This window comes from Felis catus, chromosome E1 (assembly GCF_018350175.1).
Source record: "Felis catus isolate Fca126 chromosome E1, F.catus_Fca126_mat1.0, whole genome shotgun sequence".
In the NCBI taxonomy this organism is placed as follows: Eukaryota; Metazoa; Chordata; class Mammalia; order Carnivora; family Felidae; genus Felis; species Felis catus.
Genome location: NC_058381.1, coordinates 61130170 through 61153434, shown reverse-complemented (window position 1 = coordinate 61153434; position 23265 = coordinate 61130170). Strand labels below are relative to the sequence as shown.

The 23265-nt window shown below is 54.0% G+C and overlaps 1 protein-coding gene across 3 annotated transcripts; it reads left to right on the top strand.

The window, feature by feature from the left end:
- The first annotated feature begins 5 nt into the window (after window positions 1-5).
- Window positions 6-22660, top strand: OGFOD3 (2-oxoglutarate and iron dependent oxygenase domain containing 3). Of its 3 annotated transcripts, none has more exons than XM_023244401.2 (9): window positions 6-230; window positions 1169-1386; window positions 5252-5327; window positions 6771-6813; window positions 9203-9267; window positions 9816-9872; window positions 14745-14898; window positions 18175-18298; window positions 22338-22660. In XM_023244401.2, the coding sequence occupies exons 1-9, from the start codon at window positions 157-159 to the stop codon at window positions 22472-22474; spliced, it is 948 nt and encodes a 315-aa protein (XP_023100169.1). In that variant the 5' UTR covers window positions 6-156; the 3' UTR covers window positions 22475-22660. The 3 variants fall into 3 exon arrangements, with proteins under 3 accessions (XP_023100169.1, XP_023100168.2, XP_023100170.1); XM_023244400.2 differs by lacking the exon at window positions 22338-22660 and adding an exon at window positions 20711-20947; XM_023244402.2 differs by lacking the exons at window positions 18175-18298; window positions 22338-22660 and adding an exon at window positions 15189-17185.
- Window positions 22661-23265: the final 605 nt, after the last annotated feature.

The window sequence follows — 23265 nt, the reverse complement described above, 5'->3', positions numbered from 1 at the left end:
CCGATTGCTCGGGCCTGGCCGCCAGGCTCGGGGTCGACGGCCGAGCGCTTCGCTCTGCGTCCCAGGCCGCGACGGCCTCGCGCTTCCCCTCGCGGCGCTCGTCCCGGGCTCGGGGCGGCTCCCGCGTTCGGCCCGGTTCCGCAGCGACCTGGCCCGATGGCGCCTCAGCGGAGGGGCGCGCTCAGGGCGCCCGAGGGCAGCGGGGCGTCAGAGCGCCGGCGCCCGTGCAGGTACAGGGCAGCGTGGGGAGGGGCGAGCTGCGGCGGGCGGGGCGGGGCCGTGTGATGGGCGTGGTCTGCTTGGGGCGGGGCCTCGGGAGCGCGTGCTGCGCAGCTGGGTCGACTCCTCCTCCCCGCCCAGGGGATATCTATGATCCCTGTTTAAAATAATCAGGTATCCACTCAACATGATCTGACCATGCTGTGCCCACCTTGGGATTTATTTAACTAGAATTCGTTTTCTTCATATAGCACTGCAAAGGGGGGAGGCACATATAAAAATAAGTCAGATTCCCTCCTTTTCAAGAATTAATTACATATTTAAAGCAAGGGTGCCTTGATCTTTTTTCTTATTTTTTGCAAGTTCTTTAAGCCCTACAGTCACCAAGTTTTTCCTAGACAACAGAGCACACAGTTTCTCAGTTACACACGTGCACACACGCATGCATGCAACATCAGTAATTACGTTAGTTAGACGTACAGTTAACCCAGGTTGTGCAAGAAGTGTCTCAATTATGAATGATTTTCATTGATGCTTGTACTGTCCTCTTGGCTGGCTTGTGGGTGGACTCACACCTTAGTTACGTCCACCAGGGGCACATGTGTGGTTCTGGAGGGTCACTTTCGGTTTCAGGGAACGTGATTGGCATTGGCAACATAGATTCAGGTTCTCCATGAGCCTGGCTAGGCTGGGAGGGACACTGGCCGGCAGCTCATCTGGTTGTCAGCACAGGGCACAGTGGGCCCTGCCTGGTCAGATGGGGCTGGGGGCCACACTCCCCACCATATCCTTCCAGGCTGGCGAGTGCTTCTGGATTGGTTGGGAGTAGCTCTGACCTCTGTTAGGGCAGGAACAGTTTAAGGCTCCCTGTGATTAAGTGTGAACATGCTCCCTGGTCATCGTGGCCCACTTTTCAGCACATGTGAGTGCAGTTGTGTTTTGTCCTCAGCACAAAGAATGTCCGGGCACCTTGGGAGGTGCGGAGGAAGTGGCTGAGAACTACCGTCCTGGGGGCCTGTGCTGTGCTTACTGGGCTCCTGCTCTGGAGCAGCCTGGGGGGTGATGATGGCGTCACTGAGGTCCTGGCTCACCGTGGGGAGATCCTGCCTGGCAGGTTCATTGAGGTGCCCTGCTCGGAGGACTATGACAGTCACCGAAGGTTTGAAGGTAGGCGATGCAGCCTTTGTCTGGGAAAGAGCCTTACGCGAACACCGAACGTGGTGCGTTTGAGATGCGTGGGTCTTTTGCTGCAGCCACGTGGTGTGGGGGTCAGGGGGGTACAGTCAAACTTTCCCTCCTTCAGGTCGGTTAACCCACACGTGGGCTGGGAAGTGCAAGGGCAGGCCTGCTGATCACCGAGGTGCCCCACACTGTGGGTACTGTCTATTGGAGGAGACCGCCTGAAGGGACATAACAGAATTGGAAAGGCAGGGATGAAAAAGTTGAAGCCAGAAAGGGCATTAGCTGTAGAGTGTCATTAGGTGTATTTGCTGCAGAAAATGTTGCAACGAAAAATGTCCCTACCAGAAGCCCTTCCTGGTGTCGTGTAGTGTGTCCCTGTGTGTCCCCTTCTGGAGGGGAGGAGGGGAGTGCTGCCCAGAGGCAGCGGCCGCCCTGGAGTTCAGCACCCTGGAGAGCCCCCTCCTCCCCCCCCCCCCCCCCCCCCCCCTTCCTCCCCGCCCCGCCCCGCCCCGCGCCTGCCCCGGCACTGGGCACTGTCGGCTTTATTCCCTGCACGTTCGTTGCTGCCTGGACGCTTTCTCAGTTTTAAAAACCTAGCCTGCGCCACTGGGTTTTAAGGACAAAATTCAGTTAATTTTTTAATTCGGAGCAATGCTTTGGACCTGAACTGGAAGAAGATTGCCGAGTCTTTCCACTGAGGGGCGCTGTGGTGACGCACACCAGAGGGGATTACCTCCCCCTGACTCCCTCAGCCTTTCCCTCTTAACCTGTGTCCCAGCTTTTGAGAAAGTATTTTTCAAGTAGTTAGAAGTGAAGTTTCTTCTTGCCCATTTAATAATTTAGCCACATTAAAACAGTTTGCGGGGGGGCGGGGGCACGGGGTTCCAGTTTGGGATGATGAAGGCATTCGGGAGATGAATGGTGATGTTGGCACAACAGTATGAATTTGCCTCATATCCCTGAACTTGTACACTTAAAAATGGTTACAACGGGGGGCGCCTGGGTGCTCAGTCGGTTAAGGGTCCGACTTTGGCTCAGGTCATGAACCCTCAGTTCGTGATTTCGAGCCCAGCAGTGGTCTATCTTGCACTCAGCACAGAGCCTGCTTTCGATCCTCTGCCTCCCCACCCCCCCCCCTCTCTCTCTGCCCCTCCCCTCCCCCACTCTCTCTCTCTCAAAAAAAATTTTTTAAATGGTTAAAATGGTAAATTTTGTGTTATGTATATTTACCACAATACAAAGAATAGTTAAAGTGTATTTAAAGCTTCTAGTTGGGGCAGGGGGCTCCTGATGTGGGAGGATCTGCCCCCTGGGGGGTGTCTGGACAGGCTGCTGCACTGTGTATATGTGGAGTGTGTGCTCATGCATGTGCACAGATGAGTAAGCCATTCAAAATTCACTTTTTCACCCAAATGATGCTCTTCACACTCACATTGAACACGTTGTGTCACTGATGGACTTTAGCATTTCAAAATTTATAGGGTTTTGGTTCTGTTTAAAAATTGATTTCTGGGGCGCTTAGATGGCTCAGTCGGTTGAGCGTCCAGCTCAGGTCATGGTCTCGAGGTTTGTCAGTTCAAGCCCCATGTGGGGCTCTGTGCTGACAGCTAGGAGCCTGGATCCTGCTTCAGATTCTGTGTCTCCCTCTCTCTGTGCCCCTCCCCAGCTTGCACTCTGTTTCTCTCTCTCAAAAATAAACATTAAAAAAATTTTTTAAATTGATTTTGGGGACATCTGGGTTACTCAGCTGGTTAAGTGTCCAACTTTGGCCCGGGTCATGATCTCACGGTTCGTGAATTTGAGCCCCGCATTGGGCTCTCTGCTAACAGCGTGAAGCCCACTTCAGCTCAGGTCATGATCTCAGGGCTCGTGAGTTTGAGCCCCATGTCAGGTTCTGTGCTGACAGCATGAAGCCCGCTTCTGATCCTCTGTCCCCCTCTCTCTCTGCCCCTCCCCCGTGCACGTGCATGCTCTCTCTCTTTCAAAATAAATGAACTTAAAAAATGGTTAGATTTTTTTAAAAAATTGATTTCTAACCTAATTGCATTGTAGGTAGATAAAATAATGTGTATGATATAGATCCTCTGATTTTGGCTCAGACTTTCATTTTGTGTTTTTGTAAATGTTCCATATACACCTGGAAAAATGCTTCCTAACGGTTGCGTGCAAAGTTCTATGTAATTCTCCTAGTCTCCTACCATGTATACAAACCATCTATATCCTCATGGATTTCTGCCTCCTTTGTCCATCGAGTACTGAGGGAGGTGTGCAGGAATCTCCACTTCGACTGTGGGTCTGGTAGCTTCTGTCATGTTGACTGTTTCGCGTTTGAGATGGTACTATCTAATGCTGTTTGTCACACCTTCATCTTCGTGGTCAACTGTTCTACCACCTCTAAATATGACCCTCTTTTTCCCTGTAATGATTCTTTTGCCTTAAAGTGCATTAGTTATACAGATATCACTCTCCAACTTTTCTTTTGGTGATCATTGTATTTTCTTTTATTATTAACCCTTCTGTGTCTCATATTTACATTTTTTATGAAAAGCATTCATCTCGCTTTTGTTTATAATGAAAACACCTGTGTCAGTAGGATTGTATTTAGCCTTCTGGAACTGAAGCACCCCTCCCCCAATGGTCCTCCAAGTAGAAGTTTATTTTCCCCACACAACAAGGCCCAGAGAGACGCCCCCCCCCCCCCCGCTCCCCGCCCCCAGGCTGGCCTGGTGCTCTGTGAGCCCCTCACCACTTGTACTCAGTGTGTGGCTCACATGGTCTCAGGACATTCTCTGACCTCCAGGCACCAGGCTCATGTTCCAGGCAGGAAGGGGGGAGAAAAGATGAAAAGTTAAAGGTCAGCCCAACAGGTCCTGAATGTCCCAAGTCTCCATCTCATTGGCCAGGACCTGTTGATGGCCCACCTAGTACAAGGGAGCTGGGCCCACCTTAAGTGCTGAAACACAAGGAGTTTGCAGAGCCTGTCCGCCTCTGATGCTCTGCCTCTTCCTGGCCTCATCCACCTGACCCTGGCTCCATCCCCAACTGGGCTTCTTTACCCTCATGCCCCTAAGCAGCTACACCTCCTGGTTGCAGAGAGGCAGAGGGAGTTCAGGGTGGGACATGTGGTAAGCACATTTGGTGGCAGCTTTTGCTGGGTCCCTGGGATAGGACAGTGACTAGAATTACAAGCATAACTTCAGTTGTCCTGGAAGGACTTTCTCACAGGGGCTTAGGAAGGCTGGGTCTGTGGTCATGGATTGTCATGGATGCCGCCTCTGGGGTGGCTCAGGGCTCTCTTCCCAAGGGTAAGCAATGAGCCAGATGCTTCCCAGCGTCCTGCCTGGTGTGGGACCACCAGGAGTGTGCTGTGCCCAGCGGGATGTCAGCGTGTCCTACACAGGATGCACTTACGCTGAGGAATCATTGTCGCTTCTCTGAAATTCATACCTGTTTAGGTGTCCTTTATTTTATTTTATTTTATTTTATTTTATTTTATTTTATTTTATTTTATTTTATTTTATTTTATTTTTTATTGTTTACTTATTTATTGAGGTGGGGGGTGGGCTGTACTGTCAGCACGGAGCCTGATGCGGGGCTTGAACTCATGAACTGTGAGATCATGACCTGAGTCGAAATCAAGAGTTGGACGCTTAACCGAGTCACCCAGGCACCCCTAGGTGTCTTGCATTTTATTTGCCATATCTGTCCCCCCAATCCTGTGGAAGGCACAGCCCACCCCACAAAACTGTCCCTGGGGAAGGCCAGCTACAGGTAAATCCTCAACAAATGCAAATGGCTCTGTTGGGATTCAGCATGGGGTCAGCATCTCATTCTGGCTATCTCTCTCCAGGCTGCTCCCCTAGGAAGTGTGGGCGGGGCATCACCGACACCGTCATCACCAGGGATGAAGCCCGGAGGATTCGCAGGTACCCAAGCCTTTTCTGTCCTGAACAAGTGTGAAAGTGGGGCTGGGGGACAGGAAGCAGACAATTACTACGAAAAAGATGATTTAAGGAAATTCATTTAGAACTCCCTAAGAATTTTCTTGTGTGCTTCCAAGGGCAAAGGTAGGCTTTTCCAATTTCCAGGAGCGAAGGCTTTTGCCCTCAGTCATGTGGCTGCTGATGGAACCTGCCAGAAGCCTAACCACTCTTCACGGGAAGTGGTTCTGACCTATAGAGGAGGTCGGGGCAGTGCTGCTTCCATGAGCTGCTGGCGGAGCCCTGGGACACCTGTGGAGAGCAGGTGGTCACTAGAGAGCAGTTCAGTCTCTGTGCCGAGACTGGCTAGGAATTAGCCCTTTGGCCAACTAGCTGTGACTCAGGATGGGGCAGGAAGTCTTACTCAGGTACAGTTGACACTGGCTTTTCCTTTGTTGGGATTTAAAAAATTTTTTTAATGTTTATTCATTTTTGAGAGGAAGAGAGAGAGAGAGAGAAAGAGAGAGCGCACGCATGTGGGGGAGGGGCAGAGAGAGAGGGAGACACAGAATCCGAAGCAGGCTCCAGGCTCCGAGCTGTCAGCACAGAGCCCGACACGGGGCTTGAACTCACGGTGTCTATGAGATCACGACATGAGCTGAAGTTGGACGCTCAACCGACTGGGCCACCCAGGTGTTCCTAACAACAAGATCTTAAGGCTTTGATTTTCCAACAACTTGTTCAGACACAAAAGCTGTTTAGACACACATGCCAAGTGCCCAGTGGAGCAGAGTCTGACCCTCGAGCTGCCTTCTGCCCGTGTGCCTGCCCAGGGTCCCGGCTGCCTTCTGCCGGTGGTGTGCCCAGCTGAGGGTCCCAGCAGGGAGACGGTCCCCATGCTTCTACATAACAGTGTAGGGACTTGTTGGGCAGGAGTCAGCGATATTTCAGGGGCCGATCTGTCCCCAGTACAGCTTCCTGGTAGGCTGTGATTGGTCTGTAAAATGCTCTTGCGTCTCCAGTGATGTGGATGGTCCTGTCAGATGCAGCACAGGCCACCATGGGGCCTCTACCTCCTGAGCTGGGGATTGCAAAGGTGTCCCCCCAGCCTTTGATGACCAGGGGGGGACGCGTCAGCCCAGAGGGACCCAGTGGGGGTAGTTCAGCCTATTTTAGTGGGCACCAGCTCTCAGTGCCAAAGGTGGAAATTAAATTTAAGCTCAGTAGTTTCTAAACTGTGTCATATATAATTAACAAGACCATGATGAAATATTGCCATTTTCTCATTTGCCTTTGCAAATTGAGTCCTTTGGTCTGAATGTGTGTTTATATCATAAACAGTAAATGATCTGTTAACATTGCATTAATCGTGCTGGTTGTTACTTGCCCGGCTATATCATAGACTATTCTACCGACTAAATCCTGACTTACAATGACCTTTCCCCACAGCATAGCCGAGAAGGGGCTGTCCCTGGGAGGATCTGACGGAGGGGTGAGTTCCTGCTTTAGTTTTCTTTCTACCCCTTTAACTTGCTCACCATCCGAGGGACAGCGGCACTGGATTTGCAGGGCTCTTGGGTACCCCCCTCCCCCCACGCCACATTTGGTGGACATGGGAGTGTCCCCTCTCTTCAGGGTGAGTCACAGCAACCTGCTCCAGATCTCATTCCTATTTCAGACACCCAGCTGGGGGCAGATGGACCTGGTCGCAGGCAGTGAGCTTAGGGGGAGTGAGTTAGAAGCCCAGTGAGGAGGGTGACAAGCCCTGGAAACAGAGAGGCAGAAGTGGGAGGGCTGCTGGGAAATGGTGGCAGACACACTCCCCAGGCCCCAGGCAGGAGGTGCCCACAGACACGGTGTGGGCACTGTCATCTGTGAGGTGCAGGGGGCTCAGGGCTCGCATGAACGACTCACCCCCCTGGAACCTGGGGATAGGACCTTATTTGGAAAAGGGTCTTTGCAGATGCCACTAAGTTAAGGGACTCAAGAGGAGATGGTTCTGGACTGGGGTGGGCCCTAAGTCCAATGGCGAGAGAGGCAGAGGGAGATCTGAGGAAGAAGAGGAGAAGCCACAGGAAGATAGAGGCAGAGGTGGAGGGATGCCGCCACAAGCCAGGGGACGCCTGGAGCCACCAGAAGCTGGAAGACGCAGGAGGCACTCTCTCCTAGGGCCTCTGGAGGGAGCGTGGCTCTGCCCACACCTGGATTTAGGACCTCTGGCTTCAGTAGCTGTGACAGGATAAAGTTCTGCTGGTTCAAGCCCCCAGTTGGTGGTGATTAGTTACAACAGCTGCCGGGAACAGGCGGCCAGCACCGGGTCTCATCTGCCTCCTGGGCAGCCTCTGTCCCTGCGAGCCCTGCACGTCAGCTTGCCTTCCCGTGTGGCGTCCTGAATGTGGGTCTCCTCACCCAGTGAGTGGAGCTGTGGAAGATCAGTCCCCTCTGCATTGTTTGGTGATCCCTGGATTATCGCCATTACACGGACCTGAATCATGTTTGAAAGTCCTGGGAAGATTAGTTTACAGACTTTGGTAGAATTTCTAAGTATTTCTCTGATGATCTGCGTGGCTTTATTTTATTCTGCAAACTTTTACCTGGAAATTAAGCTCCTTTTATTTCGGTTTGATTTGATTCAGAGGGAGCATTTATTAAAAACCCATTTGTGCATGGACTCATTTCTTATTCATTGTTGGGCATTCCCCCAGGAAATTGTCTTATGGCAAATTATCAGATTTGATGTCTTTAAGCTCAGTTAACATTTATTTTTTTTTAATTTTTTGTTTTTACATTTATTTATTTTTTGAGAGACATAGAGAGACAGCGCACAAGCAGGGGAGGGTCAGAGAGAGAGGGAGACACAGAATCCGAAGCAGGCTCCAGGCTCTGAGCTGTCAGCGCAGAGCCCGACACAGGGCTCAAACTCACAAACCGTGAGATCACGACCTGGGCTGAAGTCGGACGCTTAACCGACTGGGCCACCCAGGCACCTCTCAGTTAACATTTATTAACCTCAAATTATGTTCAAACCTCCGGGCTGGTTGCTGTATCAATGAGGAAAGATATAGTAGCTTCCCAGACAGCATAAAAATGATTTGTGCTAGTGACCACTTCTCCTAGATATGGGGAAGGGCCCACAGAAGGGAGTGCACGACACTTTGGCCATCCTGTAGAGAGGTATGACTCACTAATTCCACTCCTAGGGATTTCCCAAGAGGATGAAAGCATCTGTCCAAACAGACTTGTCCGCCAGTGCTCAGAGCAGATTTGTAATAGCCCCAAACTGGAAACAGGCCACGTGGCTGTGGCATCCCGGACCACGGAGTACTCCTTAGCAACAAGGACGGTGGACATCTGTAGACACGAAGGCATGAGCAAACCACAGAGAGGTGATGCTGAGTGGAAGGAGCCAGACCCAAAAAGAGCATATCCCACATGATTGCATTCACAGATAATTCTAGAAAGCGTGAATCAGTCTGTCATGGCAGGAAGCACATCAGTGGTTCCCTGGATGGGGAGGGGTGGGTGGAGAGAGGCAGGAGCAGGATGGTAAAGGGGTGCAAGGACATTTTGGGATGTGGTTGTTATCTTGGTGATTGATGGTGGTTCATGGGCGTGTGATGTGTGGTCCCCTTACACCTCAACAGGGCTGAAGGAGGGAGGGTGGGTGGGGTGTGATTCAGCTGCAGGAGTTCACAGACTGTGGACTGTTTTCAGCAAATCGGACTAGGCAGGAGAGAACGAGATGTCCTATACATACCCTGGGCTCAACTTTCTTGAAACCCAGCACTGCTACCTGGCCCAGGCTGGATCTCAGTGGTCTGCGTTTACCTTTGGCGACTTTCAAACCCCGTCACCCTGTGCCCTGTGCACGTCTTTTCCAGGCGTCCATCCTGGACTTGCACTCAGGAGCCCTGTCTGTTGGGAAGCACTTTGTGAACCTGTACAGGTGAGAGCCCAAGAGGGGCTGCGACCCTCTTTGTGCGGTATGACCTTGCACCCTTGTGCAGTTCTTAGCTGGGAAGTGGGAGGTGTGGCCCTTCTCAGGCACAGGGTCCCTGTTCACCAGCTGCAGGGAATAGTTTAGCGCTACACCCAGGGAGCGCTTCTTGGGAAAGCAGGACCTACCTGAGGCCTAGGGACAGCTAGAGGAAGGGGGGGGGGGGGCGGTGCCCACCAGGCTCTGGGGCCAAGGGGAGCTGGAAAGAGTCAGGGGCACTCTGATCCTCCCTGAGGCCAGGGAAGGAAAGGGATTCTCCCAGCCTTGCTGAATGTCACCCTCACTCTGCTGGTATTGACTTCCCTGCCTTTTAATCACATAGTTGTCACTGTCGAGGGAGCAGTTAGGACAAGCTAGTTTTCAAGGACCTACTGGTTAGTTGGAGGAAACACTGAGTTTAAAGGAAATAAGGAAAAGATTTAAATGTTATATAATAAAACGTTAACAATAAACGTTTAATGAAATGTTGCATTTGTTAACACTATGTTTTTTCGCAGATACTTTGGAGATAAAATACAAACCGTCTTCTCAGAAGAGGACTTCCAGTTGTACCGGTGAGGAGGAAAGGGGTGAGGAGGTCAGATGTGGAGGCAGGTGCAGCGGGCTAAGTGGGGAGGGCCGAGGGTCGTGTGCCCAGGAGCCCAGCCCAACCGGGGGCGGAACCCAAGTGTGCCCCGCCCACCGGCACTGCCCACCCACCACCTAGACCACACCCACCCCGCCCACCAGTCAACCCCACCCCACCCTCGTCCCGCCCACTAGCCCCGGATCCACTCCACTCCATCCAGTCCACGCCCACCCACTGCCCCCGCCCACCACGCACCCTAGACCACACCCACCCCGCCAGCACCGCCCACTCAACTCAATCCAGGCAACGCCCACCCCTGGCCTCACCCACCCCGGGCATATGTCAAGCCCTCCCCACCATTACCCTGGCCAGGCCACGCCTGCCCCCTTGGTCCTGGTCACACTCACCCCATCATCACCCTGTCCCCTTCCCCTGTGGTGTGCCTATCCACTTACACCGGCCTAGTCCAATCCTGCCCCTGACCACACCTCCCAGTCCGTGGCCCACTGGTCACACCCATCCAATCCACGCTTCGACCACGCCCTCAAAGACCACCACCCATCCACGCTGGCTGACCACGCCCCAGCAGCATTCCTTTTCAACCCCGCCCCCCCCCCCCAACCCCGGCCCCTGGCTTGTCGTGGGCATGTTGTGAACAGAGGGTCTCACGAAAGGTGAAATGCACCGTTCACTTTGTTGGAATCCGGGCAGGTGGATGAAGGGGTGGTACCTCTCTGGCCCCAGGAGGCCAGGGAACCCAAAGACCCAGCGAGTGGCCGCAAAAATACTGAGGGGAGGCGGGGTTGTGCGGACTGGTCTACTCTCCCGGCGCCGAGGTTTCCTTCTTCCCCTGGCTCGTCTCCGACCCTCTGCGCAGTCAGGGCAGACGTGCGGCATTCACCCGAGCACGCTTTGTGCTGGTGGGTAGTACACAGGGCAGCCGCCTCCGCAGCTGTGGGTCTAGCCAGGCCATCGCCCTCACACCACCCAGTGGAGGCTGCGTGTGCCCCTCGGCCCAGGGTTGTTCTCTGGCCTTCACGACAGCTCACGGATACGGAGGCACATCCAGCCTCAGGGGGGGTCCAGCAGCTCTTGTAACCGCCGTGCAGGGCTGTGCCCACTCCCCAGTCACACCACACATGCCAGTGCCACCCCCACTTGGTGCCCTGTCAGACACAGCCCTCCTGTCCTGGCAGCTCCCCCGCTGGGGCAAGGTGTTCGTTTGTTTTTGTTTTGTTTTGTTTTTTATCTTGGGGGGAGGAGAAGGGCAGAGAGACAGAGAATCCCAAGCAGGCTCTCCGCTGCCAGCACAGAGCCCGACTCTGTGCTCCTTCCCATGAAGCGTGAGATCATGACCTGAATCCGAAATCCAGAGTCTGGCTCTCAACCGACTGAGCCACCCAGGTGCCCCAGGAGTGTTTTTGTTTTTTACTTAAAACTTTTAACTTTTAGATAATCAAGACTTCCATACTGTTTTGAGAACTAGCACAGGGAGACCCTGTTGTACCCTCCACCCAGGATCCCTGACTGCAACTGCTTCGTGTGAGAGTAGGGTGTCGCCCCCAGGATGTGGCACCATGCCACCTATTTGTTCAGATTCCCTGCTTTCACCTTATTTGTGTGAGTGTGTGCAGTTCTGTCCCCGTGTAGGTCATGTAAGGGCCGCCAGTCACGCCACCGGGCATCCCGTCCCCACGCGGCCCCCACTTTGCCCTTGTGCACCCTCAGCTCCAGCACCCATCCCCAACCAGCAGCCAGCAGGCCTCCTGGGCTGGCAACAGCTGCCGCTTCCCCTTGGTCATGTCTCCAGGGAGACAGCTGGAAAACAAAGCTGGGCTACTGGTCCAGAGAGAAATGAGGGGTCGGATGAACTCTACACATGAATAGTAACGGCAGTGAGTGGTGCACTTGATCCCTGCCATGCGCTAGTGACCTCACTTGGTGGCTGTGAAGTCTGGGCCTGGAGCGCGACAGGGTCTCCTGGTGCAACCAGCCAGGCACTGGTGGTGCAGGAGCCTCAGTCTGTGATTACCCAGTGACCAGTTAACATCATTCACCATGTTACCGTTTAGTAAAAAGTGTGGGTTGGTATTTTCACGTTCATAAGGTCGATGAAACATATGAATGAACACCGTGAATGAAGGGAAAACAGCAGATTTCTGTCTCATTTGAGTGTGAACATGCAGAGAGGAAGGGTGTCGGTCACCTCTGTAGCCTGGAAGGGCTTGCGGTCGCACACAGAACCCAGGAAGGGTTGCACAAATGAAAAAGAGTTTGTATTTCTGGAGAGAAAACCCAGTCGGTGGTTGCACCCAGAAGCACGCATGCTGTCGCTGGGCACGTGGGCACTGGATATGACGGCTCCCAAGAGGCAGGCAATGCCCCCTGTGTTCTAGTGCAGCTTAAGGTTTAATAAATGAGATTGGTAATTATCAATGAAGAAAGAGGGAAAGAACCAATCAGTTTCACACAATAAACCAATTGTTAAAATAATAATAACTAAAAAAATAATGAAAACTTTTCAAAATATGTTGTTGAAGAGTGTTGTCAAGTAGATGGCAGTGTTTAGAGAAATCTTTTTTCTCATCTTGTCTATTCTATGGTTAAAAATAACCGAGCATTTGGAGACATGACCAGAATATTACCAGCACAAGATACCAGTGTGATCTAATTTATGGTCTAGATCATCACAGAGCACATCTGCAGAGTGACAGAGCAGGGTTTGGGTGACATCTCCACTGCTGTCTCCCACACAAGGATTCCGATAATTCACAGAAAATGCAACGCTCCGTCTGTGGGTCTCACAAACCTGGAAGGAGAATGGTGGCTGAGATGGGCTATCTGGCCAATGTTCAAGGCAAACATTTGGTCTGAACCGTTCCCCGCACCACACCTCGGGCTGTTACACTCAGGACCACGTCCACGTCGTGTCCTGGACTCTGAGTCACCAAACCGCCTTTTCTGGATGTGCCGAAGATAAAAACCACCAAATCGCTTCCAGACTTTTCTCAGCCGCCATCTGTGCACTGACATCAGGGAGAATACGCAGCACGATATGCACAGAAGCCAGAACCATGAAAGCTGAGGACTGTCCTGGTGGCCCCGTGGGAGCCGTCGCCACAGCGGGAAACGTCGCCACAGCGGGAGCCGTCGCCACAGCGGGAAACGTCGCCACAGCGAGAGCCGTCGCCACAGCGGGAACTGTCACCACAGCGGGAACCAAGAAGTGGAAGGCCAGTGTGCCCCAAGTGGGCGGGGCTCTTTCTGGCTCCAAGGTGGAAATGTTAAGTTGGTGAACATAGAATAAAAGTGAGGAAACCAGGAGAGAGAAGCAGAAAGTACTGCAGAAGCTGAGAGAGGAAGCTTGTGCGTGGAGTGAAGCTGGGACTGATTCCAGGAGGAGCAGCATCGCATTGTCAACACGTCATCCACACCGTGTGCTGTTTGGTGACAGATGGAAGAATATCATGAGTCTCTAAGTTCTTTCAGTTTGTCGGACTCTGACATTTGGCTAAACTCTGAAATGCTTTGGGCCTTGAAGGTGAACAAAGATGAAGAAACGGAGCCCGCTGGATAAGTGATGTGCTCATAAGTACTTTTTATGACTTGGGCGATAAGAGCTACTGAATGCATATGTCCCTCCTACCCCATGGAGGAGTCCGAAGAATTCTGAACATAATTGTTGGTCCAGCAGAAGTTCCATGGGCATCACTAATGTTAGAATAACTACTTACTGAGATGAGTTTGGGGGAGCCCCACCCCAGGAAGGGTCTAGCGCACCCCCAGTTAGTGCCCTGCCTTGCGGGAGTACCCTTGAGCACGTGGTGTGCATGTTGAAGCATCATCATCAGTGGTTTGGAAATGTTGGAATGATTTATGTCCTGTTGGGCTGGAGCTCCATCATTTGTGGTCCTAGACCTAGTTTACCATATATTCTGTAAGTGTGCACACAGGTAGGTACCTGTGTGTGCACATGTATGTGTGTGTGCACACCTGTACATGTAGGCGCGTATGGGGGTGTACACGTATGTTATGTGTATATGGGAGCAGGTATGTGCATGCGTAGTTATGTCTTGCAGGCATGTATTGTGCTTGTGTATGGGAGTTAGTGTGTATGGTGTGTGTATGTGTGTGCGCATGTGTGTGGGCATGTATGTAGGTAGGTACGTGTGTGCACGTGTGTAGATGTGTGTAGGTAGATGGACAGCAAGTGCATGTGTCCGCCTCACAGGTGTGGCTCAGCCTGTGTAGCGCTGCTCCCCTGCATCCTGGCCTCCCAGGAGTTGGCTCCCTGGGGTTCTGTGGAGTGGGCCGTGCAGGTCAGCAGTGGTCCAGGGAGGGTGGTGCCCCCACCACGAATGCCCGTGTGGTGAATTGTGCCCCGTGGCACCTCGCCACACGGCCGCGTGTGTAGGGCTGGGAGCCCAGACCCCTGGACGTGCCAGGGAGGGGCTGGTGTCTCCGGGGGCAGCACCCCTCTGCCGCGGCAGGAATGGCCCGAGCCCCTGACCACGCACGGTGCAGCTCTCAGACAGGGCCGAGGTCGTCCTCCGGGCCTCTGTCGGGAGCACGTGCACCCTGTGCAGAGGGCCGCTCGCCCCGCAGCTCCCTGTCTGTCCCCGCAGATGGGGCCCCCGCCCTTGGCCATGCCCCAAGGAACCGGTCCTCAGGGTTCCTGGCTCTGCACACGATGCGCCTTCACACGTGCGTGGGCCGCATGTACGTCTGTCCATCTTGCTGCTTTCCCACAGCCGTGTCACTCTGTAGCGTGGTGCTGCCTAGGCTCCGTGGGGCCCGTGGCGAATCCTCTCCTCTGAGGCTGCGCTGCTCCTGGGTGACGCCTGTGTCCTCTCTACAGGGATGTGCGGCAGAAGGTCCAGCTCACGATCGCCCAGGCTTTTGGCATCAGTGCATCTTCGCTGCACCTGACCAAGCCCACGTTCTTCTCCCGCATCAACAGCACCCAAGCCCGGACGGCACACGACGAGTATTGGCACGCGCACGTGGACAAGGTGGGCACCCGCTCTCCAGCATGGGCCCCGGGGCTTGTTCGTGGCTGCCCGAGCTGCCCGCCCGGGTTTCTGAGTGTCCACTGCGGCCTTTCTGTGGTTGGGGTTTTACACATCTTTGTCTCTGATGCTCAGGTGCGTCCCGAACCCCGAGGATGTAGTCGGCGGGGGGGGGGGGGGTTGGAACCTGTCCCCAAGTGATGGTGAAAAGTGCTTTAAGAAGTGGTGGGCACTCTGTCCTCTGTGGCCATCTCCACTGGCACCATAAGCTTCACCACGTGCCCCCCGGGCAGCCTTCTGTTGCCCCCGCAGCTGCAGGTGGCCTCTCCTCGGGCCTGCCTGCCCCGCCCCCGTGTTCTTCCTCTTCATGGGAAGATCTCTTGACCACTCCGGACCCTCTGGATTTCCCGTCCTTGCTCTGCTCTCGATCGTGATGTTGACCAGCTGCAGGAGGAGCCCGTCCCTGCCTGTCCTGCAGCCACCCCACCCCCCACCGCCCTGCACACCCACGGTCTCGGCATGCTGCCAGGGGAGACCTGCCTCGGGAGACACCCGAGGGCTGCCATGTGCTCAGGTGATCCAGGACACCCCTTGTGTCCCTAGATGCTAGAACAAAAGAAGCAAGTGGAAAATACCCAGAACTGGGGTGAATGATGAGGCAGGTTGGGATGGACGCTTGCAGATGTGGCTTTGGCTTCAAGATCAGCCAGACGCCTAGTGTCTGTTTCATCTCGACTGAGCTGACGGAGGAGGCAGCATGCATCTGCGAGCACTTGCGTGTGGTTAGTGAAACTGAGGACCCCGATATGTAATCGGCTCAAGCCAGTGTAAACAGAAGTGGCATCTGTGGCCAGTGGCTCCCGTGTGGGCCCACGCCGCTCTGGGGCTCCACCAGATTCAGGCTGGGAGTGTGGGGTTTCTGGCCTCCAGGCAGCAGGCACCATGTGCTCAGATCCGGCTGTGATGGAGCCCCATCCCCCTGCACCTCGTGGCATTGGCAGCTATTGACCCATTGGTAACCACTGTCAGATCATCATTCGGGGACAGGGTGAGACCTTTGGTGTAAGGTGATCGCGGACACTACAGAGGCAGAAGAGGGTGTTCTGGTGCTGAGGGAAAAGACGATGTATGCGGAGGACAGACAGGTACTTCCAGCACACAGAGAAGGGGGCCCCACGCGTGGGCTGGAGTCCAGGAGAATTTCCTGCACGAAGGAAGGACAGCCGTCCACACACCTGGAAGAGTCGGTTCAAGAGAAACACGCCCTGGCCGCGTTCTCGAAGATCATACTCTTCAGGTGGGAAGAGACAGGCCCCGGTGACAAGTCGGAAGCTGCAGGCTCCCCAGAGGGATGCTTAGAGCCAGGAGGCCACAGAAGGGTCTGCAGGAGCCAGGGCAGTGCGAGCAGCCAAGGACCGCTCACATGTGGGCATGGCGAGAAGACGTCCTCAGACACAAGAGAACTGGACCGTGGCACCTGCTCGTGATCCGCGGGGCTCCTGTCTCTAGCTCAGGACAGACTCCCCAGCAGAGCCCGCTGCTTCCAGTTTCCTCTTTACCCAGGTCCCCGGTTTTCACGTGAGCTTTGTGGGGGGTTCCTGTGCAGCATCTGGGGATGGGTGGGTATGAGAGGGTCAGGCTCCTGGACCCTCCTGCTGTACCTGGGTCTCTTTTAGGCTTACGTGGCTCATGTATGCTTTCAACTCATGTGAGGTTCACTGCTGAAGGTGTTCTAGAAGCGGGCCCTGGGAGATCGTGGTCTCCCATCACCCTGGTGTTTGTTTGGTGAACGAACGTCAGTTAAGGCGAAGCCGAGATGGGCTCTTGGTGGGGTTGTGGAGCCAAGCCCAGGTGTGTAGAATCCAGCTTCACGTGACCTGGTGCAGAGGGCACAAGGTGATGTTGGGTCTCCGTCACCACAGCAGCCTTGCTGGTTGGTCACCTCATGTCAGGAGATGACTGTTGTCATGATGATGGGGGTAAAGATGGTGGCAGGGGAGAAGCCTCTTCAAGCTGTGGTCAGACATGTCGCAGGAGGTTGGCCTGGGGCTTCTGCGTTCCGTTCCCATGATGCCTACAGGTGTCAGTAAAATCTTGTAAGACTGGCTGTCAACCCAGCAGCTTAGAGGCAGGGGTCGGGCTGCACGTCAGGGCTGGCGGGGTGACGTTTCAGACTAATTCTTAGACTCTTCCGTTACTGTTCCTCTCCTACCCCAGACTTGCTAATTGAATGGTTCATCAGCCTGGAATACGTTATTATGTGATTAAAATTCTTTGCACGAAAAAAGTACATCTCTCACTAATTCCGTTTATTAATTATTAAAGCTCTTTGTTCTGATCTGTGTCACTGAAGCCCTTGGAAATTACATCTTCCTTTCATATTACAGTTAGCTTCTCCTCGGCAGCCTGAGGTTTTAAACCAAACCCTGAAGGTGTCACATTGAAAACGACGTGTCTGTGCGGCAGCCCTGGCCTGCAGTGGCTTCCAGGGGTCCCTTCTGTCCCCGACTTCGGGGCATCTGAGGAAACGAACGATAGCCGCCCCCTGTTTCCGTTCCTTCGTCCAGGAGGGAGTGGGGGTCGATTCTCAGAGGGTCTGAGCTCAGACATACCCCTCCTCTGCAAATGAGTGTCTACACAAAGAGGGTCAGACACAAAAGGACAGATCCCGTGGGATCCCATGGCTATGAGGTCTCTAGAGTTGTCAGAAGGGTCGGCACCAGGGGGCAGGGGGCGGGGGTGAGCGTGTAATGGGACAGTTTCCATGTGGGAAGTTGGAGTTCTGGAGACAGACGGGGGATGGTGGCACAACAGTGAGAACATGCCTGCTGCCCCCCCGGCTGCGCACTGAGGTGGTTAAATGGTAAATTTATGACACGTGTTTTTACTAGAGTTAAGAACAAAGGTTGGAGTCGCCCAGCATCTGAAAGAGCGACAGCACTTGCCGTTGCTGCTGGTGCGGGAGACTGGCCCTGCTGGTCAGCGATGACGCTGCCACCGTCCCAGGAATCGCTATGGTGCCGGCTTGTCTGCCCTGCGTCCCGCACACGCTGCCTTTCCGGAAGACAGCTGTCCGGGCGTTTGAGCTGTGCCAGAGTCCCAGCAAAAACACACGACCGTGGGCTCAACCAAGGTGTTTCTGAAGTCAAGAAGGCAGTGAGCGGCCTCTGTTAGGTGCACGTGTTGTATGCTGACCTCTGAAGGCTGAGAGCGGTGTCCTGGGCTTGTGTGCCCCACGAGCACCTCGATGGTGACGCGCTCCCTCCGCTCTGCCCATAGGTGACCTATGGCTCCTTTGACTACACCTCGCTGCTCTACCTCTCTGACTACCTGGACGACTTCGGCGGAGGGAGATTTGTGTTCGTGGAGGAGGGGGCCAACAAGACAGTGGAGCCAAGAGCAGGTAGGGCCCTCACGCGGCAGCCCCAGGCATGGGCAGGTGCCCAGCGATGCTGCGCTTGCCTGGATGCGTCTGCTGGTCCTGGACACCCAGGGGCCCCATCGCCCACGGTCGCTGCCGCCATGGCACAGCGATTCCCAGAGCCCGCCCCTCCCTGCCCTGTGGTGCACTCCCCAGAGGGACTCAGCAGCTCACGTGAGGTGATACTCCCAGCCTGACGATGTTGATAACAGCGCTGAGCACTGGGGCTTGCCTCCCTGGACACAGTGCGGACATCAGAGCTGCCCAGTGAGCAGGTGCTGGGCAGATGACGTGTCCCTCCCTCTGGCACGTGTGGGGAAGAGGGGGGACTCACAGACAGACCCGGCCACTTGGCTCCAGCCCAGGTACCTCGGACAGCGCCAGTGCCGTCCACCTGCTGCCGCGTCTCACCTGTGCCTGTGGCATTGTCCTCACCTGCTCACTGGGCTCCTGCCCGCTGGGAGCTCGGTCAGGCCAGTGAGGGTGCCCACCTGGTTTGGCCAGAATGTTCCTGTCAGCCATGGGGCAGTCCCCCAAGCCGGTGGGTCCAAACTGCTCCTCGTAGTAGCTCTGAATTGGACACCAAGTGGCTTGGAAATCAAAAGGCATAAAAAGGAAATTAAACCGCTCGGGGTTTGCTCTCCTCCCTCCATGGGGTGAGCACAGGAAGAGGTGTAGACCTGGGCTCAGTCAGTGGGCAGGAGGGGCCCTGGACACCCTGCAGTTCCAAGGCTTTAATGGATAAAGAACCAGAGAAGCTTCTGTCACTGAGGCTGGGTGTTACATGCACATGCTTTTGAGAGGTGCCCTTGTTGTCCCAGAGAAAAGAACATGCAGGATTACGGACACTGAGTTTCTCTCACACGCTTGGTTACTCAGTTGCTGAGCTCAATCTCTAAGTTGTTTACTGAAGAGTGTAAAAAGCCAGAAAGTACCTTTTTGTGAATACTGAAATGTTTTGTGTTTATAGAATTGGGTGGGCAGTACAACTCGATGCACCCCTGGAGGACATAGTCCTGGAGGATGTGGCCTTGGGGCACATGGCCCTGAGGGACATGGTTCTGGGGGTCGTGGCCCTGGGAGACTCTCCCCTGGGAGACCCACTGCTGGGGGACGCAGGTCTGGGGGACGTGGCCCTGGGGGATAGGTTCTAGGGGACGTGGTTCTGGGTGACGTGGCCCTGGGGGACATGGTTCTGGGAGGCATGGTTCTAGGAGACGTGGCCCTGGGAGACAAGATTCTGGGGGATGTGGCCCTGGGAGCCCCACCCACCAGTGTAAATGTTACAGGTCTGTCTTGCTCTTTGCCTCGTGTGGTGAGTTAGCAGCGCTGGTCCCTGGACAGATGGTGATTTCATCCTCTGCTAATAATTTCCTTGTGGTTCTGATACGAGCGGCCTGCCACTGGGTTCTTCAGAGCATTTCTGTGGTACCTACTCTTACTTAATTACTATGGACTTTTCACCAGTCAGAATCAAGTGTAGGGCTTACCTGCTGGTTGGACAGGACAGAGGGGCTCAGGATTGTGCAGCCGGTGCCATACTTTTCTCTAGTTACCACACCGGCACTTGATGGGGTCTGAGGGCCTCTTTCCAGGTGGACAAGATGAGAGGCAGCCACACTATTTTATATGATTGACTGTGTGCTGTCCCTTCCCGGGGATCAGCGAGGTCCATTCGTCCCCACAGACATCGTGGGAGCTGTCGTTTGACTCTGGAGAGACGCACAGCAGCTCACCCACCAATGAGACCAATTTAAATGTTATGGTTCTTGCCTTGGACAGTCTCTCCTCTCTTGTAGAAATTCACAGGAAAATACACACAATAAAATACACACTTACATTTTCCCACTCATTTGATCTTTCCGGAACCCTCACTCTTTTCCGTAGACCCGGGTTTCCAACGGGGACCATTTTTCTTCCGCCTTAACGCTCCCAGCCCCATGGGTCTGCCGGCTGTGGCTCTTCTGTAAATGCCCTCATTTCACCTTTTCTAGCATATTTCCACTGGCTGTGAAATTCTGGAGTGATAGAATTTTCCTTTCTCTATAGAAACATCATTTTATTTTCAGGTTCCATTCTTGCTGAGGGAGAGTCGTTGTCAGGGTCACTGTCCCCATGGTCACTGCCTTTTTTCTCTGCTGCTTCCAAGATTTTCCCAAATGACTCATTTCATCTGTTTGACTGTGATGGGCCCCCGCGTCCCACTCGGGGTTGGCTACACCGATTGGATTGGATTGGATTAAAAGCCAGGTTTTCACGGCTTTGGGGAAAGTTTGGGTCATTGTTTCCTCAAGTTCTCTTTTTCTGTCCCAATGTTAACTTCTTCTGAGGCTCCAACAGCATGAATGGTGGAAGGCTCTGTATTGTCCCAAGGTTCTTTTCTCTGCTCTTCAGCACCTCTGTCTACAAACTGTGCGGAAACGCTGGAAGGGACACGGAGACCCCTACTCTTACTGTGCGTCCACAGACACTTGAGAACTGCGTCTGTCTACATGGGCAGAGGGGGTGGATGGGCACGGGAGGCCGGCAGCCGCTGTGCAGACAGGCCTGGCTGCTGTCCCATGTCTCAAGTTTGAATCAAGAGACCAAGGACAAGATGTGTTTTAAAAATGTAAGTCTCGGGGTGCCTGGGTGGTCAGTTGGTTGAGCATCCAACTTCGGCTCAGGTCATGGTCTCACGGTTGGTGGGTTTGAGCCCCGTGTCAGGCTCTGTGCTGACAGCTCAGGGCCTGGAGCCCACTTCGGATTCTGTGTCTCCCTCTCTCTCTCTGCCCCTCTCCGACTTGCACTCTGTCTCTTTCAAATAAACATTAAAAAATAAATAAATAAATGTAACTCTCAGAAAGTGTGGTGGGTCCGGATTGCTCTGGGAAAGCGTTTCCTTCCCATGGGGGTGGCTGGGCTGGTCCAGAGGAGGGGACTGCACTGTGTGTGAGTTCCAGGAGCCCCCAGGCTCACACTCATAGGTTTCCTGTGTGTTCACCATTTCTTTTGTTCTGTTGTTTCCAAACAGAGCCCGGTTCTCTGTTTACAGCTAGAAAGCAGGGCGTGTCTGAGGTGGCTTCTTCTCTCCTTTGCAAAGATTATGGTCAATTTGCAAGTATTGACGGAAGCAGTCAACTGTCCAGCAGTGGCTTTGTGGGGTTTTTTTTATTGTTTTTTGTGTTGTGGGTTTTTTTGTTTTGTTTTGTTTTAATTCTTTTTATCTTAGAGAGAGAGAACATAAGCAGGGGAGGGGCAGAGGGAAAGGGAGAGAATCCCAAGCAGGCTCCATGCTTAGTGCAGAGCCTGACACAGGGCTCAATCATTGCCACAACCCTGGGCTCATGACATGAGCTGAAATCAAGAGTCGGACGCTCAACCGGCTGAGCTGTAACTGTGAAGGGAAATGTGGTTGTCAGGGGCCCGGCCACGCGGCCAGAGCATAGTACCTGCTGAATCTCAGGTTCCTCCGTCATGGCTTGGTAATGGTCAGCTCGCTTGTAGAAAATTCTATAGTGTTGTGTGCAAGGCCAGTTAAAGACAGAAGCAGTTGAACATGGAATTGTCTGAAAATGGACAGGTTGGAAGGGCCCCTACTCTGGACTCCCAGAAGCTGCCTTTCCCTAGGCAGAAAGGTGAAGACCTTTTATCTCAACTTGAAGGGAGCTGACAAGGCATTGGGTGTTTTGTCTTGACATATCTTTCTTGATTCTTTGGTAAGACATTGCCATCACTCTCCAGGGTTTGGTTTTGTCTGACATGGGAGTAGAACCTGAAAGCCTGTGAGGGGTGGGCCTGGGGAGGTCACGTGGCCTGTCGGGGCACCCTGGACGGTGCTGGCAGGACCTGGCCCCCACATCTGGGCCCACCCACCACAAAGAGGGCCAGGGCGGGGGCTGGGGTACCCCTCACGCATGGAGGTGTCCTGCTGCAGCCGTTCCCGTGGTGGGTACACCTGTCCTATTTCCTGGTTTGCTGTGTCAGGGCCGGCCACGTGTGTGGCCTCCGGGTCACTTCCCTCTTCTCTCTTCTGTCCCAGGCCGGGTGTCCTTCTTTACCTCAGGGTCCGAGAACCTGCACCGTGTGGAGAAAGTCCACTGGGGCACCCGCTACGCCGTCACCATCGCCTTCACCTGCAACCCCGACCACGGGATCGCAGACCCTGAGTTCACGTAGCCCTCCTGTTCACGGCGCCCTCCCGCTGGGAAGCAGCCACACGGAACAGAACGTCCTCCTCTCCCCATTTCAGCCCGTTTCCTTTGAACAAGGTGCCTTATGAATCACCCTGGATTTTGATTTCCTGATGTTTCGATCATTTGTCGTCCGTAAGTAAATTAGGGGGAAGCAGCTTTTCACCACCAAGCACTGTGTGTTTGCTTCGGCGTGCTGTTGACATCAGGCCCAGAAGCTAGCAGCGACCCTTCCTCAAGAGGGGATCCCGGGGCCCTTGGTGGAAATTCCCATTTGTGAACAGATAATCATTTGCCTGGGCCTCATCCAGATTCATCCGCCGAAGACTGACTTTTGAATGTGGATGATGCCATGACCTGTAGAGAAGGTCCAGTGAGTGCACGGCTCTGGGAGACACATTGGGGGCCGAGGACCTGAGACATCAGTGATGTGAGTCCCTCCTGACACGGCATCTTCCAGAAACCAAGCTGGTCACACCCTGCAGGAGCCCCGGTGATGCTCTGCATAGGAAGGCAGGGTGCGGGGTAGGCCAGGTGGGGCAGCGGGAATCGATGCCCCAGACGGCACGTATAATCTGGGGGAGCGCCGGGAAGGTACAAAGCAGCAGATCAGACATCGTGACAGTGGATTGAGGCCAAGCAGAGGACAGGACACCAATAAACTAACCGTCAGCTGAACCTCAGGCCCCTAGGCTCCAGGGGGCCGCGGGGAAGGAAGGAGCGTCACTGATTGCTCGTCCAGACCCTTTTGGACTGACTGACGTAAATACCGGTGTT

Coding starts and splice junctions, on each gene's coding strand:
- OGFOD3 (XM_023244400.2), top strand. CDS start 157: ATGGCGCCTCAGCGGAGGGGCGCGCTCAGGGCGCCCGAGGGCAGCGGG. Junction 5,328..6,770: donor GAAGCCCGGAGGATTCGCAG/GTACCCAAGCCT, acceptor CTTTCCCCACAG/CATAGCCGAGAAGGGGCTGT. Junction 6,814..9,202: donor TGGGAGGATCTGACGGAGGG/GTGAGTTCCTGC, acceptor CGTCTTTTCCAG/GCGTCCATCCTGGACTTGCA.